At 44.6% G+C, this 19,337-nt stretch overlaps 1 protein-coding gene across 4 annotated transcripts in view; it reads right to left on the bottom strand.

Annotated features, from left to right (window-relative positions):
• The window catches only part of MITF (melanocyte inducing transcription factor), a 111,202-nt gene extending 92,086 nt beyond the window's left edge, over window positions 1-19,116 (bottom strand). For all 4 annotated transcript variants that reach the window (XM_082487519.1, XM_082487520.1, XM_082487521.1 and 1 more), the window contains exon 1: window positions 18,916-19,116. In XM_082487519.1, coding sequence (XP_082343645.1) covers window positions 18,916-19,019 — 104 coding nt within the window. In that variant the 5' untranslated portion in view covers window positions 19,020-19,116. The remainder of the gene's footprint in view (window positions 1-18,915) is intronic.
• Between the last annotated feature and the right edge of the window lie 221 nt (window positions 19,117-19,337).

Here is a 19,337-nt window from a genome sequence, read left to right as displayed (position 1 = left end):
TAATTGTTCAGGATGAAAATACGGGCTCTGACATAATGTAATAGCTATTTTGGCACAACTTTTGAGGAGCATGAGTAAGCAGCCTCTCCTAATTGATGTGCAGATCCTGGAGTGGGTAGTAACTGCATAATAGCTTCATGTTGTCTTCTGAAACTTAACACAGATGTGGAGCCCGTCAAACTAGTCCACAGTCACCAGCAGTGGCTACACACTAGAGGAATTTAATCCTGTTTCATCCATTATCTACATTTTCTGTCTCCCACAGAAAACAGATTAACACAGGACAACTTGGACGGTACAGCTGCAGTCAATGTAAGCGATTCCAGGTCTCAATGGTGGTAGAAGGACCCAAGCAGCCGATCAAAATACCTTGGCTTAACAAGTTACCATTCAGCAGCTGAGCAGCGAGAGCAGCCACGTGTGCTGTTTGACCATAGCCAATGTGTACTAAAACAGCTTAGCTTAGTTTACGGTCAAAGAGGTTAGCGTTAACCTACATTACATCATATTTGCTACGAACCAGGACTTTGCACACAGATAACTACTGCAGTATAGCTGACATCAGTAAATTATTACACAGAATTAACTAAACTATGCTTCAGCCGTAAGACGATTAGCTCAGTGAGCCAGTATATTTGAGATGTAGTTCCTATGGAGAAAACGTAAAGCTCGAGAAGAGAGTCCTAGAAGATTACCAGACTGCTGGCATTACTGCTCATTCATTTAAGAGATTCAGTATGTTAAGAATCATTCATATAAAGTCATCAAACTGGACTCATTGGTAACTACTGTCACTAGCTGTAAGCATGGTACTTGTCCTACTTTCTACTGGAATGCTGTTTTTAAGACAGCAAAATTCAGCCACATACAGAAATCCACCAGCCATACAACTCACACATCACTTTTACCGTGTTTTTATAAGGTCAGCAGTAAGATTTTATGTTCCGTCTAACCCAACATAACCGCAAGCTGCTACGGAAGGAGGAGTCCTGACTTCCCACCATCCTGGTTCCCAACCCTCTCCCTGGTTGGGTCTTGTAACTGTCTGGCCGTAACACAAGTCAATTCTGTAAGATGATGGAAAACTTTTTTTTTTATTATTTTTGAGCCTGTGTGGTCCTTTCCCATTGAATCAGCAAGATAAATGAACCCTCCCTGCAGCTATTTAGCAGCCGGCTCCTTCTTGGGGTGCAGAACTGAGACTGAAGGCAGAGATGGGCACACCGTACCCTCCAGCAGCAGCCCGCAGCCAGAGGAGATCAGGTGGAGCACAAAACCACACCCTGTGTAGTGCATAGTCCTTCTGCCAATATTCATAAAGTGAACTTTTACCCCACACTACTGCCTTGGAAATAAAGTAGTTAGGTAAGTGATAAGAGGTTATTTTTTCCCTTAAATCACTCAAGTGATAGAAAAGACAAAGCCGTTGATTCTACATATCTAAGCTAGAGAGGAGATGGCTAAGCAAACACTGAGCCTCCTGCATCTTCGCCTCTGAAATCTACTGGAATAGACAATACCAAAGAGGTGGTAAAGTGCACTTTAACGTAAGAATGCATGTCACAAGGTGAAAGCATGATAGACAGTATTGCTTTGCAGATGCCTTTGTGTTCATGTTCTGAATTTGGTGCTCTTACACAGTCCCCAATACCCAGACAAAATAGCTGCGTAAACAACATTCTGTGCATGCGATGCTCAGAAGAAAAGAGGAAAGCCGCCCCTTACCGCTGCAGTCACCCAAAACCTCTGGGCAGCAGAAACTGGTGCAGTTTTCCAGGCTGTTTAAAGGCCTGGACCTTATATCCAAAGGCAAGTCAGACCACGTGAATTGACGCGACGCTAGCAGTCCAGTCCTGAAAAGCATGGGACTTACCAGCCGGCACATACTCCACACATACGTGCAATAAGCCTGACAACTTCTGGGGAAAATTAAACCCGCCTCTCCTTGCATAGCAGCCCTGCTCTTGTGGAGGGAAGCAGCAGCACGCAGCTATACTCCAACGCTGGGAGCAGTTAAACAGTTCTCTTACCAGAAAAGCTGGGGACCGCTTTTCTTTGTGACAGTAACAGCTATTGTAGGATGTAAAATATGGGCACAGCAGTACGAAGAACGCTGCCAGATAAATCACAAAGGCCAGGCCAATTTTTGTGAAGCAACTCCGCTGCCTGCAGGTGTAATTCTCCTTCTACATACCATCCTTCTGTGCCTCTCTCCAACAGTAAACCCAGCAGAATATGCTGGAGTTTGGGTTCAATCTTCAGTTACAACAGAGGCGGGGATCTCAATTATTAGCCCGTATCACCCAGTTGAACCAGGGGTCCCTCCATCTTCATACACGTTTCTCCCAACCTCTGTGAATGCCTCACACCTTCTGGCAGTTGTACTGTCACAGCCATCCAGTGTCCAGATTTCGGGAAGAACTGTACAATAAAACCGAGTGCAATAAAATGTCAGCATGCAACAACAGAAATCCCAAGTCCATTACGAATTCCCAATTTAATTCAGAACACTACCTAACCATGCAAATACAGAGGTAAGGTAGTGCCTTCAAAATGCTTTTCATTAAGAATGCAGCATCTAGCACAGCTCCCTGTAAACTGCATATAATCTCATTTCTGCACCACCCTGTTTCAGTTTCTCATTACTGAATATCTTTCGTGTTTTAATTCACATGACATTAGATTTGCTGCACTAAACGAGCACCTTCTGAACTCCAGAATAAAATGGAGGTTAATTACCAAACCAGATTTTTAAGTGAGAGTAAAACTCTATTAATGCCTAAAGCAATGCTAAACTTGACAGCTTAATTGAAGTTAAGCATTGCAGTTAAACTGCCCCAACAGCTTTATTCAAGCAGCAGCTCACACACTGTGAATTAGACCTCCCAGGATCCCACATTTTACCTAGATAACAGAGGACAGGACTTCTCCTGCTCCCAAATCTTGCATTTGCAATGAGATACTCAAGTGGCATTTCAAGATGGCCTTGTAAACAGATGTCCAGACCTCTCCCCGCACCTGCTTCTCCTCATCTCCCTCGTACACACCAGAGCCTTCGAATAAAGAGGGGGAGACCAAGAGAAGTGATGGGGTAAAAAGAGCCCTCACCGCAGGTACAGGCAAAAACTACCGTCAAGATCCGGCAGCGTCCAGCATTCACATGGTATTAATTAAGGCACCTAACAGCTAACTAAGCCTTACAGCACCCTGGAAGTGCAGACACTGTTGCACCCTGTTTACCGATGTCACTCGTTTGCATGAGAAAAGCCCAAAAGGACTGCATAAATGCAGACATCATCCTCATCTATAAACTTAAAGTAAGGAGGACCATTGACACTATTTGTTCTCAAGTCTGCTTGGAGCTTCTAGGTGGCAATAAGTAAACAAGTCTCTTCTCAAAAAAGTGCTACTCTGGGAAAGCACTCTTAACTTTTTCAATAGATACTGGAAATGCAAAAGGGACAAAGTCTGAAGCAGTAAACATGGTTTATTTTCTATACTTGATGCTTGGTTATTGCCAGTCAACTCCAGTTACCCAAACATGTCAGAGCTTGACAGTACAGAGAAATGACTCCAGCCTCAGAAAAGACAAACTGGAGACTGCGCAGTCAGCACATGTTAATTTCTGTGTCTGATACCAAGTAAATGAAGACAGCTATGGCATGGCATAGCACTGGACTCTTACTTGCTATTGACAGTGTCATTAAAGATTTGCATTTAACTGCTACATTTATTTGACTGTGGAAGGCACCTCTTGAGTAAACTTTACCAGCAATTCCAGTAAACCTTTTTTTACGCTAAAGAACATACTCTGTAAGATCTCCAGGTTGTTGGTTCTCGAGGCTGCCAAAAGCAGACTGCAGAAAACTGTAGTCCTAGATAACTGCATAACGCAGGACAGATTAGTCCCGACTGAAGCTCAGATACTTGATTCCATGTGATATTTATTTAATATAGCTTGGCAGAAGTGTATTGTACACTGTCCCGATGAACACAGACACAGCTGCAGGTTACAAAAAGGCACTTTGTGTGCAGCACACTGAGGAACCAATTCTAGAACTATCCCACAACGTGAAACGGCCAAAGTTCATGTTTACTATTTTAGAAGTAATTTTGGCTTTAGTGTATGAATTCATAGCAGACAAGTTACTGCTGGTGCATCAAAGAACTGGAATATTTTAGTCAACAGCCTCGTGGAATTATTATACACATTAAACAGTCCAGATAACATCGCAAGCAACGAGCATCTGTCAAATGCTCTGCACAAACAAGAACAAGGTACAGTTTTGCAGCACTGGACACAACCTCTGCACCGAAGCACTTATTAAATGTAACATTACATTATAGGGTGTTTTGCATCCATCCGCAACAGGGGATGACAGAACAAAAAAACTAGTTTGTGTCAAACAAGATTGAACCAAGGCAAGGAAGCAAACCTGGTGGCTTTTGAGCCAAGACTGAAAAAGACGCAGAAGCTTTGCCCACCAGGTCTTTAACTATGCCTGTATAACCAACTGCCTTCAGGACACATTGCAACAGTTCAGATAAACAATAACTCCCCTTGTCTTGGAAAAGCAAAGCTGACGGACTGCAACTAGGGGAGGAGGTATGCAGCCTCCCGCATACTTTATCTTGTGCGTTCAGTGCTACGTAAGTAAAACAGTTTGTGTGTAAGTTATACATAACTCAGAAAAAAAAAAAAACACAACAAACCCCCAAACAAAAAACCCACACTTTTTTACTGTGAGGGTCATTGATACTGGAATAGGTCACCCAGAAAAGTTGTGGAGCCTCTGTCTTTGGAGATACTCAAAACTCAACGAGACATGGCTCTGAGCAACCTACTCAACATAACAAGCAATGGAGCTGCTTGAGATGATCTCCAGATATGTCCCCTCAATGACTCTGTGATTCTAAATAGCCACTGGGAAAAACTTAAAAGACTGTTGAAAATAACCCTATGCCAAATATTCAGAACCTGTCCACATGACACTTGATATTAGACTAACAATGCTGTGGTTGGCTTTGAGAACAACCTAGTCTGGATCCAGAAAGCTGCAGACATATACAGCTCCCATAGGCACGCATGCACGCACACACACACACGAGTGCTCAAGGAATTGTTCTTCATGATTTAAGCAGGTTCAAATCTACATGCTCATCTCTCAAATGCCTAAAACTTTCCAATGCCGAGAACTTTATCATTTTCTTTCACCTCACTTAAAAAAAAAAAAAAAAAAAAAAAACAAACCAAAAAAAACCCAAAACAAACAACCTCAAAACAAAGCACATCACCCAAAAAAAACCCAAACCCATAAGCCAACACTAACATCAGGATGTCAGAAACTAAATGGGCAGTTAAGTCTTTTGGGGGTGGGCAGGGATGAGAAAGAAAAATCTGATTGATAGTGCTCCTCCTCTGTTAGACTATACTGAAATTCAGTTAATTCCACATCTCATCTTGAAAGGATTATGCATTTATCTTTTTCTAGTGGGATTTTTTACTTTTCTAAGAAGTATTTCACTGAAAGTAGAATATATTAAAATAACAGTGTCAGGCTCAAAAGTACATCATATTTAACAGCCTGCCATATGCTGAACACTATTCTCCCAGTCCAGCAACATATTCAAACCATGAGCTGGAACTTAAGCACAAGTAGTCTTGAGCAGCATTAATTCATGTGCTTGAAGTTTGCTGGATGGAGTAGAGCAGTCCCATGTTTCCTACAGCCGTAGGGCTGCAACAAGTTTAAACCTACGAGTACAAAACAGATTGAATTATTTAGGATTCTGAAATAAAGAATACATGGAAGTGTTTTGCTGAACAGAGGTTTGATCAAGGGAAGTCTTTAAACATATGCTTAACTTCAGCTGGCATTTAAGTCTGATCTCTTTCAAAGAAGCCTCGGCATGAACGCTGGATGCTTTCTTTAGCTTGCAGATCTCACTATGCCAAGGATTCCAAGTACATTGGGGGGGGGAAAAAAAAAAAAAAAAAAAAAAAAAAACCAAACACCAAAACCCTACAGCAGGCATTTGCTCAGGAAGAATGCCTTTGGGAGAGACTCTATATCATCTTAATATTTCAATTACTTTTACAACTTCAAACAAGCCCAAGTTGTTTCTAAAATTCCAGGTCATAAACCAGCACATTGTTACCTCTTTGAATTTTAACTTGAATTCTCATTTTCATCTAACAAGATGCCAGGAAACAGAACAGAGCCTGTTACCAAAAAACTTTGATAAAATTCAGTTAAATTATCCAGATGGTTTTCATTCCACAGAAAATACTAAACCAGCAGTTTGCAGTGCATAGCATTTTCTAAATACACAAAATAAAGAGAAAACAATACACAAGTGGAAAGTGCAAATGCTGAGCCTGTTATATTTTTGTTCCAGCAGAAATGCAACACAAACAATACAATCTTGCAGTTCTAGAGCACACGTCTTTCGGCTACCAGGGGTGCTCTGCAACTGTAAGGGTCACCAAGTGAAGTGCACACAGTTCCTAGTTCTACCACTTATTTCTTCCCATGCCACATGCAGAAAAGAGCAACTGCCTTTCCATCACATAGCCCCAAAGCCTGGCATTCCCTATAGCACTACAAGAAGCCAAACAGCACCTACTGAACAACCTATGTACTGCAGATGACTCTGCAAGCAGCCAAATATAGCATATCTCCAAAGCATAGCCTCATTCTGTAGCTCAAATACAGGGAGAACTGTCTTAGATTAAGTAGTGATTACAGAATTGGAATTTCAAGAGCTGTGAAAGTCCCTGCCACAAAAAAATAAACCCACTGAAAAGAGACAAGAAGGACAGATAGTGCATTTTTCTGCAGTGTTATTTAATAAACCTCAATGCAAAGGTATTAAATTACAGATGGGAAACAGGCATCAGATAATTGTATGACAGCACCAGAAATCATTCAAATCTACCAACAGCAGAATTAGAAAACTGATGAGAAAGATCAGCAAGAGATGAGCCATGGAAAAATATCTCCGCAATTACAGATGGATATTCATCCCTTTTACACAGCATCTCACTAAAACGTTTCATAGCAACGGGGCAAGAGTTATCAGATAGCAGGGGATGAGACTGGTAACCATACAAACCAGTACCATCCTCCAGCTGATAGCACATCTCAAAAATTATATGAGAAAACAGGCAAGTAAGCAAAGCCAGTATTTAAACAAGGAGGAGCTGTAAGAAATCACTAAAGCATTTTTTCTTTAGATCATTACTGTTCTTCTTCCTGCAGTACTGCTGGTTTTCCACATCACCCAGCCAGGATGGCACAGACAAGAGCATCACCGCGATCTGCAGAACATCACACCATTGCGATAGCGCATTGATGCTCTCACAATCCCCTGGGAGAGCGGGACCTGTCATCTTCTGTGTGTCTCTATCGCTGTGCCTACCCAAAATAGCTGCAAAGCCCAGGCTGCCCAGGAGAAGCTCTGGGTATGAAAATGATTATCAGCTGAGACTGCAACCACCAGAGGTGCTCCAGGGTGCATCTCACTGCAAGAGCCACCTTTTCTCGCCAGCCTCCCTTCACTGAGCTGGTATGCAGCACGACACTTGGCACAGCAGAACGGCATTTCGGGAACACGAGATCACTGGACCTGTTTCTCTGCAGGTCTATTTATAGTCTCAAGTGGTGCTGCAAGGCAAAAGGCCAAATGGTCAACAGTTTCAAACAGCGAGTCCCTAAAGATCCCACCTGAGACCCAAGAACACCCCACCCACCCCACGCCCCCGGATCAGTGCAAGAGATCACTGCACACACTGCAGACCCAGAGGAGAGAAGTTTTGTGCTACGAAGATGACGGTACCCTAGCACAACTCTTACAAGCACCTTCATTAGAAAGGCTAAGTGAGGGATAATTAACAGTCTCCTCCACAAACGAGGACTCCTTTCGAAAGGCAGTAATTACTGCCTACTCAGAGGGATCTCTCCCAGAAAGCAGGAGGCTGCTGTAAAGGCAGGGTGGCCAATTCCTTTGGGAAATACCAAAAAGGCTCCAAGAAAGGTCCTCCCCAGCTCTGCAGACGTGCAGCAGCAGCACCAGGCCTCTTCCAGCAGCCCTGTTTTCTTTGCAGGGGCAGCTCCAGCACCTCCGAGATCCTCCTAACAGGCAGATCCGTTTCATGCCTTTTTTTTTTTTACATTACTTGACACTCTTGAAAAACAGAAAGTCCTCGCCAGCCTACAGCATCTTCAGGGCAAGCAGCTCCTACGGCGCAGCTTTGTACAGTAAATATGGAAAGCTGTATTAGCTGGGAACAAAATTATCACTTGCAGAATAGTTTTGCAATTAAGACTGAAACTGTAAATTGTGCAACAAGCTAAATCAAAAAAACAAGTTTGTGATAGAGACATAATCCTATTTCATCTCCCGCCTTGCTCACTGAACTCCTTTGCAATAACCCAATTCTACAGAGATTCAAGCTTCTCTTGCTGCACCACAAACAATTTCACATTCCTAAAAAATTAGGTGTTCTCAAGAGTTGATGTATACTTGCCTTCACTGTTAACATCCACCTTTGCCTGACAGCTTCCTCACCAACATATACCACTTAGAGAGGCCCTTTGGCCACCAGTACCATCAGATAGTTCACGCCACCCTTCAACTTTCTTGTCTTTCCCCAGCAATTCATGAACCTCTGGCTCCCATAACCCTAAAGACATTCTCCCTTCATCCAGCTACCCGTGCCTCAAATATCACCGCTCCTATTTCAAGCGGGTCCCCATATTTCATGCTGTGACGCCAGTTACAGACATTTGGACAACTGCCTTTTAGAAACAGACGGAGCTGAAAACAATTTAATTTCTGAGCACATCTTCCTTGCTTCCTGGTAGAGCTGTTCCACTTTGTACGATTTTCTGGAGCAGGGTGAGAACCATCCCAGGCCAATGGTCACCCCTCTGTGTTACACCAAGCCACTCCTGTTCCTACCAGTTCAACTAATACTATACAAGGCAAAACAGACTAGCTTCTGCAAAAGGGACACCTCAAAAAGCCCACGGTTTATTAGTTTGGGTGCTCCAAAGGGTGGTGGACATGTTCAATCCCATGTTTTGAATTAGACAGGACTGAAACTCAAAGCTTCTGTGTCCTGAGTGGATAAAGCTGGGGTAGGCAGGATGTCATACTACCTGCTCTTCCTCATCTCTGTAAGAATAGACCTGTCCTTGGCATGTCACTCTGAGAAAGGTTTAGCAACTGCTCACCTAGACCAGACAACCACATCTTCGAGGGGCAGCGTTTAACGCCAGCCTCTTAGATCCTTTGCTGGCTGAGTCAGGCGATCCTCCATTCCACATGCTGGTTTTCGCAAGCCTTCTTTGAAGCCACCTTTCCCCTCACGCATTCTGTAAAGAACCTAGACACCTACCTCATGAGGTTTTTTAATTCCACTAGGCAGCAGAACACATAAAAATGAGATGATGCAACGCTAAACCAAAGTTCCCTTACGAATATAGCCCTAGGTGCCCAACAGGATGTGACAGGTGGACAGGCAGGCGAGCCGAGCAGGAGGATGAGGTCACGAAATGAGCAGTTGCACAGCATACTACTAATCTTAAATTCCAGACTCATTATGCACAAGCCTAACAAACAAAGGAGCAGCTTAACAGATTTACAATGTGCCTTCTCCAAGGGTGGAATAATTATTTATCAGATAGCAAGCTTCGTGTTACAACAGCAATAAATAAATAAACGATCCCAGCAACCCCTCTGAACTGTGCCACTAGACAGACTGACATCTGGGATGTGCCTTCAGCATGGCTGAGCTTGGGTAGAATTGTAAATATTTGGTACAAATAAAATAAAGCTTGCTAGACTGAGCAGAAACCCAAACAGTTGTTAATGGCATCCCAGGGGACCCACTGCAAGAGCCCCACGCCTCCCTGAACTCCTTCCAGCTTCCAGTGAACAGCTCAAAAGAATTTTTTCCCTCTGTTTTTCTGGAAGATCATCCCCTCCCGCATGTGTACACATCTCAATATCATTCTGATTTCATTCTCTCAGGTTGCAACTGTTATTAATTCAGGCTGACAGCCACAAACATTATAAAAAGGGTTGGGTTTGTTCTCTCTACCTCTGTATTCCTAGTTTGGCTTTACAGCTGCATATTAACATGCAGGGACACATCCAGAAAAAGCATTTCCAAAGTCAGTCATATTTTATGCAAACTTTCTCCTTCTTTATTTAGATAAAACCCAAAGAATCCTGAGTGGAAATAGTAAATGTGCACAAAACATGCTCAGCCAGTCTCTCCCACTCACATAACTCAATGATCCTTTTCCATCTCCACAGTACGACTTCCCAGTTAGAAGCTCCAGGACCACAACCCCCCCTTGTCCATGTTACAACAGGGTAGCTGGGAATAAGGTTAGTAATGATCATTCATCGCTCCTGCCTCCATTCTCTGAAGCATCAGGTCATTCCGGTTGTTCCCACTTCTTCTCATTACTTTTCTCCGGTCTCCAGACCCCAACAACCCTGCCCTACTAGGTTTCTACCATTCATACAGTAGCTTGTGTTGTCACATACTGCAAAGACAAGAATGGTGTCTCAGCATCCTGGGGTTAAAGGCAAGCTTTGACAATACAGTATCTGTTATGGACATGCTGCTTTAAACACACTAAACTTGGCAAGCTTCCAGCACCAAAGCTGATCAACATCTTCCCGGGTACCCAAAACACTAATTTTCACCATATAAAGTCCTTTTCTCGCAGAATTCATCACAAAAATTCTTTTATGTAACAGTAGGCCAAACCAGACACGTAACCCTCGCGCACAGACAAACGAAGCTTGCCATTGAACAGATACAAACCTCCTTCCTACCCCCTGCAACTTCACGGGTCTCTTCACAAGGGGTTTCACAAGATGGATTGAGAAGACCAGACCCCCCCCAGCACGCTCCACCCAGCCACTCCAGCCTAAGCAGCAGGCTCGGGTGGGTTTATGCCCATTTTTTGTCAAAAGAGCAGCGCAAATGGAGGCACAACGTACCTGTGAAACTAGATCACCGTTTTTTGGGAAGCCTTTAAGAAGGATGAATCCAGTTCTTCCAAGAGATGGAAACTGCCACATCATCTCAAATGTGACTGTTTCCCTGAGCCGAAATGTCCCTATGAAATACCGACTGCAGGACTGATCTCCAGCCACCCAGCACCGTACCTGTGGTATTCTAGAATAAGAGAAAAAGGGTCTGAAAAAGAGGTATTTGTTTGTTCTTGATGCTCATTTCTCCAAGCAATACAGAATTCATAAACTCCACATCTGCAAATGTACATCTGCCTACATCGTAAAGGAATAATCTTCATGGGAACTGATTAAGAAAAAAGCTTGTTTACTGTTAGAGGCTGTTAATTACAACATTAAAATACTAGCCTGAACCCTACATTAAACTTGCATTCTGTTTTACATAGCAGCATACGTAACAATCATCACAGCAAGCAGCTCTGTTGGCTCACGCTGGAAGAGGTAATTATATATCACAGCAACACATTTTTGCCCTTCAACCTGCCAGTCCAGTCCACGCGGCAGCTGTGAGAAGCAGGTCAGGGCGGGGGGAGCCTACAGAGGGTTTCTACATAATCACTTACTGCCAAAGAAAAAAAGCTATAAACCACCAGACCCTGGCTTGCATGCTTGGCAGAAAGCTGCTAACACAAACATTACAGTAGCCCTTGCAGCAGAGATGTTACCAGAAAAAATGAGTTCGATCCAAAGGCACTATTAGTGGTTAAAGTATCAGCTAGCAGTTGTATTGCAAGCCTTCCTTATTCATTTTCACAATTTTTGTACTTGTACGTATGACATCCACACCATCCTCTTTCACTTGGACACTCCTACGTCCTCTTTGAAACACATTTTCAGGTGAAGCCCACAGACGCCAATGATCAGGGCTTATGCAAGCTGCAAGCTGAAATTCTGGCCAAAGATACTGGGACACAGCCCTTTCTAAAGGCACCCCAAAATTGCTGGTGCATCTCCAGACCCTTGGTGTGCCTAACACAGGAAAACATGTAATTTCTATCTCGCAGATGGACTGGAGGACAGGTTGATCTGCTTCAGACTGTATTACAGTTTTTGGTTCCAGTGAATCTAAATATTTCAATCTTGATACTTAATGCAGCATCAGCTTTTTTACAGCTGTTGCAGATAAAGCATTAGCACTATTATATTATGAGTATGCAACAATATTCATTTTCCTGTGCTGTTTTTCCCCAGTATGAAATGAACCGCAAAACTACATGCAAGCCAATAATTGTCCTGTTACTGTTTAGCTGCCGGGATTATTAAAAAAAAAAAATAAATAAATAATCACGGTTTTAGTATAATCTCATAGTGATGCAATAGTTAACTGTCCCGCAAAATCTGCCATACCATACTGCTTAATCATGTTGCTTTTGTTCCAGCAAAAATGATATTAAAAGAGAGTGAATTTTACCAAATAAAAATGTTACAACCAACATGTTTCAAAAACTTTTTGAATCCAAAATAGAACGAGACAGACAATAATGGCCAAGAGCCTGACCAGCTTAATGGAAGTTGGACTCTCATTTTGTTCTCAACACTGAAACAGCACATCATTCTCGGAAAACCATTAACAGCCAACACGCAATTTCAATTTTTAGCAAAAAAGTAAACAGAAAATTACTCCTTCTGTTTCATTTTCAAAGTCTTAAAAGCATGTCGCTTTGGAAAGCAAACCTAGAAATAGGAGGTCAGCATAATAAGTGCCGGAACAAGTTTCTCCTGCACCCTCATTTTTAAGCAGCTATATAGATTTCTTCCCATTAAACTTTCAATCACCGAACGTGGCGAGAGCCTAAATTTGGTTATAAAATAACTCATCTTCAAGTCTCTTCTGCTCTTGTTTCCCAATCTTCTTCTAGATCCTGACCAAACCATACAGCAGGAATTAGTCACGCTGCCTACCACGGCACTGGAAGGGGCCTCCGATACATCACCCTACGTGCCAAATAAAAACATACACAGCACAGAATAAGCTCTGCAATGACTTGTTAATGACAACTGGTAGGTTCAGAGCAGCCCCAATAATTCTGGTCCAGAGGCTTGTGAAATTACCTCCGCTACGTGCGAGGAAACGAGCAGTACCAGGTGCACCCCAGCCATCCATCAGCAGGGCTGCAGCGGTTTGTTTCCAGCCACTTAAAAGGCAGAAGAATATACTGATTCAAATTATCACCCGGATTCTGTAAATCGACAGTAGCCAGCTAGGGAGACTTCCTGCTCACCAGAAAGGTATGGATTTCTTTCATGCAGAGTGCGTATGTACTTATACACAACAAATAAAGCCAGCAGTCCAATAAATAAAAAGAAAACACATGTGCAGGCTAAAAGGTGCGCAGTCAGTGCAGTCAGCTCAGCCTCAAAACATCTGTGCACTCTCTGACCAGCTTGGCAGCTGAACAAAACCCTCCCGAGGAAAGCAGGCCAGGGAAGCAAGGAGGTGATGTTCAATAGTTCGTATCAAAGCAAATGCTGAACTGAATTTCATGGGCTATTTCTGTTTCCTTGCTAAATAGCAAAGGCCTACTGCAAATAACAGAGCGAGAGTTTCGCAGAAGAGAAAAGGTCAACCAGGATCTCTCACCACGGAAAACGCTCTGCTACAGACAGGGAGCAGCACCGACTCCCGGGATAAAGAAATACAAAGAAATACCGCTTATTGTCTCCACATGTTTATACAATAGACGCTCCAATTGCAGCCTTTCCTTTTAAGACTGTGTTCAAAAATAAAAGAGTACAAAAAGATGTGGCGAGGGTTTCCTTCCCAGTGAAGCGAACTTGAGGTGCAGAATAAACATGGGATTATTGACTCACTCACAAAAATGTTACCGGAGAGATTTCAAAGAGACGTACTTTTGGCTTAGCTCTTCTCCCACTGACGTCGGTAAAGACTTTTACCATTGACTTCAGTCAGTGCTAGCCTACGTATCACTTTAAACTCAGCTATTATTACCTTTTAGTTTAAAATATGTAATGTTCCTCTGTAACAGACGGAAAAATATTTCAGGAACTTTTTAAATCTGTTCCTCCAAGATACATTTTTTTTTTTTTAAACACACTGAGACGCGGTTCCTGGATGCAAGCACATGTGACCTGTTCTAAATAAAGGATATTTTCCACTTCTTGCACAACTGGAACAGATATAAGCAGTAGCTTGAACAAACTGCATTGCAGAACCCAACCAGAATATAAAACACTTGAATAAGATCCATAAATAGCAGTAATATGAAAATACTACCTCCAATAACGCACAAACTCAATGTTGAGAAGCCTAATGTAATCAAGTTCAAATTTAATCACGCTGCAAAGTTCATTTACAAAATTAAATTTGATCATCTGCAGACTAGGGCACTTTGGAAAAGTCCTCTTTGGCTCCAGAGTAAGTACAGTTTAAAATGCATGCCTCTGGTGAAATTAATATTTCCTCAACAAACACTGTATATTAAAAGGAAAGTTTTTACTAAGTTGAGACTTCAGTGTTTAGCACAGCACCAGAAGAAAAGAAAAAAAAAATAAGAGGGAGTGTTTTACAGAGGATCCTAACTGGATAGAGATGAGGTACTAGTTGATATAAGTAAAATATCAAAGGCTTACATTAAAAAAAAAAAAAAAAACACACACCACACAAAGGTATTTGGACACCAGGAATGATGAGAATTTTATAAAAACATCACTGCTTTAGTAATGACAAACTACATCTCAATGTTGTTGCTCATAAAGTAAGAATAAGCTTCCTAAAAAACTATCATGCAACTTAAAAGCATTTCCTAATATTTTTTTCACTAAAAATACTTCAGTAACTGGATCATTCAGGTGCTTTTTGACCAGTCTGAAAATAAATAAGCTGGGAAAGGGAAACAGAAAATAGCACAAATAGCAGTAATTTACCTGCAGGCACATGGTTTTATTAAGAGCAAGGCAGTAAATTACAACAACTAGCAATAATTTGCTGGCACTTGCTAGGTCGCGCACACCAAACAGAGACACGTTAAAGACAACCAAGAAACAGGGAAAAGTAATTGAATATCGACTTTTTTTGCTGCATTTGGCCCATCTGGGTCAGTTAAGATCACCCTGCGCAAAGGCAGACTGTGAAGTCTTTACTTCCAGATACCAGTTTGATATCCAAAACACCGCTTTAATAAGTCAAATGATTTGCAGAATCCACATTAGCAGCACAACAGATGTAACTTAAGCCTAGAGCGCCCTGATGACTGTGTGAAGACACACCAGGATCTGTGTTTACTTTTGGTAGTAAGTGATTATTTTCTTCAACTGATTGCCTGAAAATAAAACTCCATCAACTTCCTTGTACACTGCTTGTACCAGAAAAGAAATCTTATTTACTTGTTCATTACACACACACACACTTAAGGGTATGCACTTATAAATTAAAACTATTATCCTTTAGTAATATGGCAGGAGAGGAATAAAGTACAAATGTGAGGAAAAAGAAAAATAAAATCTCATTGTCTTACTGGCTAGTCATACAGCCCAGTTTCCTCCCACAGTGAAAAGTGACTCTAGAGAAACCAAAGCGAATGAAACATCTTCTCAGTTTTCAAAGACATTCAACCACAACAAATTCCAGAGAACCCTTAAATGTATCTAGCACTTAGTACAAGAAGCTAACTTCTCATGAGTCTGAGGGGTTTAGGAAATACGGTTGGGACTGATGTATCTCAGCCCCGTGTATTCTCTCCATCCCTTGTGATTAAAGCTTTTTGCTGGGCTTACATTTTTCCTTGGCCTCTAGCATTCAGTTGTGGCTTGGCCTAAGTTAGTACAGTATTTACTGCAAAAAGCTTTTATTATCGGACCCCTTGTGGCTTTGGATTGCAGGCTTGAATTATGAAATACGGACGGAGTCACTGTGAGCACACACTGAAGAGGAGAAATCTTTAACCGGATGTCATATATTGGAAAACAAGCAACCCGGGAGGAAGCGAACAGGAGAGTTTTACCAAGCAAGACATCAATATCAGCAGGGCTGAGTGAAACTGGGCAACAAAAAAAGTTTCTTCTTGGTTCAGAGCACTGTCACTCTTACATGTTTCTGAGCTGGATGGCTTTTTCTACGTACTCAAAAATTCAGCTGCTATGAGTAAGCTGAGGATGCTTCTCACCTCTTATGGTTAGAAAAGATCAGAGAAAGCCCTGAATGTTGCTAGGAAATCAGTTCTCACCAGGGAAAAGAGCAGATTGCTATTTAGACTCATCTCCTAACATCAGCTATTGCCTCTGGTTTGCCTGCTCCCCAGAGCAATGCTGCGGAGAAGAAGGTAAGAACGCAATTCCCACGGCCACAGTCCCATCGCTCCACCACGCTGACCTGGTGCTACTCCACTGACTGCTGTGTAATTACTCCTGATTTACATCCACAAGAGAAAGCACCACGGTGATGTCGGATACCCTTGATAATCATCACTCCAACTGGTTTCAGGCCTGAGCAAAGCTGAAGGACTACAGAAATACTCCGAGATTATGATCTGCATATCATGAAGCAAACAGGTTTGTGAGCAACTTTTGCCTCCTGTTATCATCAAGTTTTATCATCCTGGCTCCAGGGACAGGTTTATACGGACCTGACAGGAGCCCCGGGCTCCTTTGCTGCTTCATCTCCCACAAGACCAGGAAGACAACTGAGACTCTACCTGGAGGTACGAGCTGTACGTGAGCTGGGCAGACTCCATGCTGAGGTTAGCGTGTCAGTTCACTATCTGCCAAAAAAAGCATGGGTTGTTATTCCACCCTCGGGGCTCCCTCCTCTCGTACGAATGGGTACCCATGGAGGGACAGGGAGGCAGACTGGGGCAAGCTGGTCACTTCTACCCAACAAGCCCTCCTGGAAACATCAGAACAGATGCTGGCCTGAGGCACCACCAGGATGTCTGGATGACTCATATGGGGGTCCCTTTAAACCCAAAGCGTGGGCAGTGCTGGCTCTGCAGGAGTACCAGGTAAGAATGTACTGGCGCAATTCAGTCTAGGGTAGTTTGAACTGACAACCTTTAGAACACAGCCAAATACTCCAGTGCTTCGTTACAGAGTATCTTTATTCACTTCCCCAAGAGAAGCGAACAACACAGGGATGCATTTGAGTCCCAGAGCATCAAGTCACAGGAATTAAAAACAGTCAGAACATCTGTGCAAGGTCAAATGCAGACCTACTGCCTAAGCACTAATCCAGACCTGCTATCTATGCTCCATGCTCCACACCACCTGAAGGCATAGCTAAGCTGCTGACTACAAAGTGGACAACCATAAACAGGACAACTCTTGCGCACCAGTTAGAACCCATGGCTGGTAAAAACAGGGCTATTTGACAACAGTGCAGCTGTCACCATCTACCCAGCAACTGCTGCACTCCACTGGCAACATGGGCACTGAAGCCAAAGCCCTGTGGGTCTCCCAGCTGCCTCCATCACAGCTGGAACCCACCTTCTCTACACTGTCCTCTCTCTGCACATTAGCCTGGCTCCCAGCTAATTACCCTGATAATGGCAACTTCCCTGCACAACCTTGGAGAGCAGAGGAGTTCTGGCAGCTTTGGCTAGGTTGGCTGGCCTCTCAGACTGTGAAAGGCTGCGTATCACCACCACTACGCACACCATTTCTTGGCAATACCAAAGGTTAAATGCGAGATAGGGCTGCTATGAAGACAGGCTGCAGGAGGCAGCCCCAGGTTTGCCAGCCCTTGCAACAGTGACAGAATATTTAACGTCTTTTACTACAAGACATTCAATGTTTCTTAAACATTCAGAGCACGATCAAAGATTCATTTGTTCACTTTGAAGTCTGTCTGATAGGCAGTACAACCTAAGCGCATTCTAACACTTTTTTTTTAAAATATTTACCTTCCCATTCACTTTTCAAACGCACGCACAGACCTACGCACAGCATTGTTCAAAACTAAACCCCATGAATACACGGACAGGCTAACAACGGGCTTGATTACAAATAAGACCCACTCGCAGCAGTGACCTTATATTCAACCGACTGCAGCTGAGGAGAGCGTCGTGATGAAATGGAGGGTTGGTTACCGCCAGGGCGCTTCGGATGGCAGAGCAGAGGAGGCAGCAGCATGCCATAGCTGACAAGGTACAGATGCTCAGGGCGCGGGAGAGCGCCTCCTTCTTTCTTCCAGCGCCGGGACGGACGGCGGGTACCCATCACCCCGCCAGGGAGGGACACACACCCCGCCTCATTTCCCTTTACAGACCCTATCTATGCGACGCAGCCGCGCCAGATAAGAATAAAGGGTACATCTCGGGGGAGGGAAATACTTTAAGAAGAAAGTGACGTACCTAGGCAAAAGTTTCCAGTCAACCAAGCTACTGCAAGTAACAAACCGGCCCTCAAAGCCAGAAAAAAACACCCAAAACAACCTTACACGCCACAAGACCTTGCAACACCTCTGCGCTGACCCCCCTCCCCCCCGGGTGCCGCCGCACCTGAAGGGGGGACGGGGCACAGGGGACGGCCGTGAGCGGCGGCGCTCCCCGGGGGCAGGTCCCGCCGGTGCTTTATCCCCGTGTCCCCCGTGTCGTGTCGTCCCCCCCCCCAGAGGAGCCCGCGGGCGGCAGGGGCCGCCCCGCCGTGACAGCGAGGCCCCGCAGGGCCAACAATGCCCTTTACATAAGGCCGACCCGCCCTCCCGCCCAACAACGCCGCTATTATGGCAGGCAGCGCTAAATGGCCGCCCCGCTGCGCAGGATGCCTCCCCTCAGCGCAGGCCGGGGGGGGGTTATCGGTCATTTTAGCCTCGACCCACGGCCTGACTCAGCGCCGGGACCCGCCGCGCCCGGCCCGGCCCGGCCCCGCAGCGCGGGGGGCACGGCGTCCCTCCGCCCGTCCCACCTGCTCTTGAGGGGTTGGCTCTTCAGCTCGTAGTAGGTCTTGGGCTCCTCGTGGAACTCCTCGCCCACCTCGAAGTCCGGCACGATCCCCGACTCCGCCTGCATCCTCACCGCCGCCGCCACCGCCGCTGTGAGAGGAGAGGGGGGGGTGGGGGGGGGAGACGGGAGGTTACCGCCGCGCCGAGCCCGGCCCAGCCGCGCCGCCCGCCCGCTCCCTCCCTCTCTCACACACACACACACACACACACACACACACACACACGCAGCGCCGCCGGGCCCGCCCCGCCTGGGACTTGTAGTCCGCCCCGGGGCCGGCCCGGCCGCCTCCGCCCCGCTGCGCACTACAACTCCCGCCGGGCCGCGCCGCGCCGCGCCGGACCGGGCCCGACCCGCCGCTGTCAGCCGGGGGCGGGGGCAGGCGAG

The sequence above is a fragment of the Vanellus vanellus genome (assembly GCF_965231255.1).
Source record: "Vanellus vanellus genome assembly, chromosome: 9".
Lineage (NCBI taxonomy): Eukaryota > Metazoa > Chordata > Aves > Charadriiformes > Charadriidae > Vanellus > Vanellus vanellus.
This window is presented reverse-complemented; position numbering and strand designations above follow the sequence as displayed.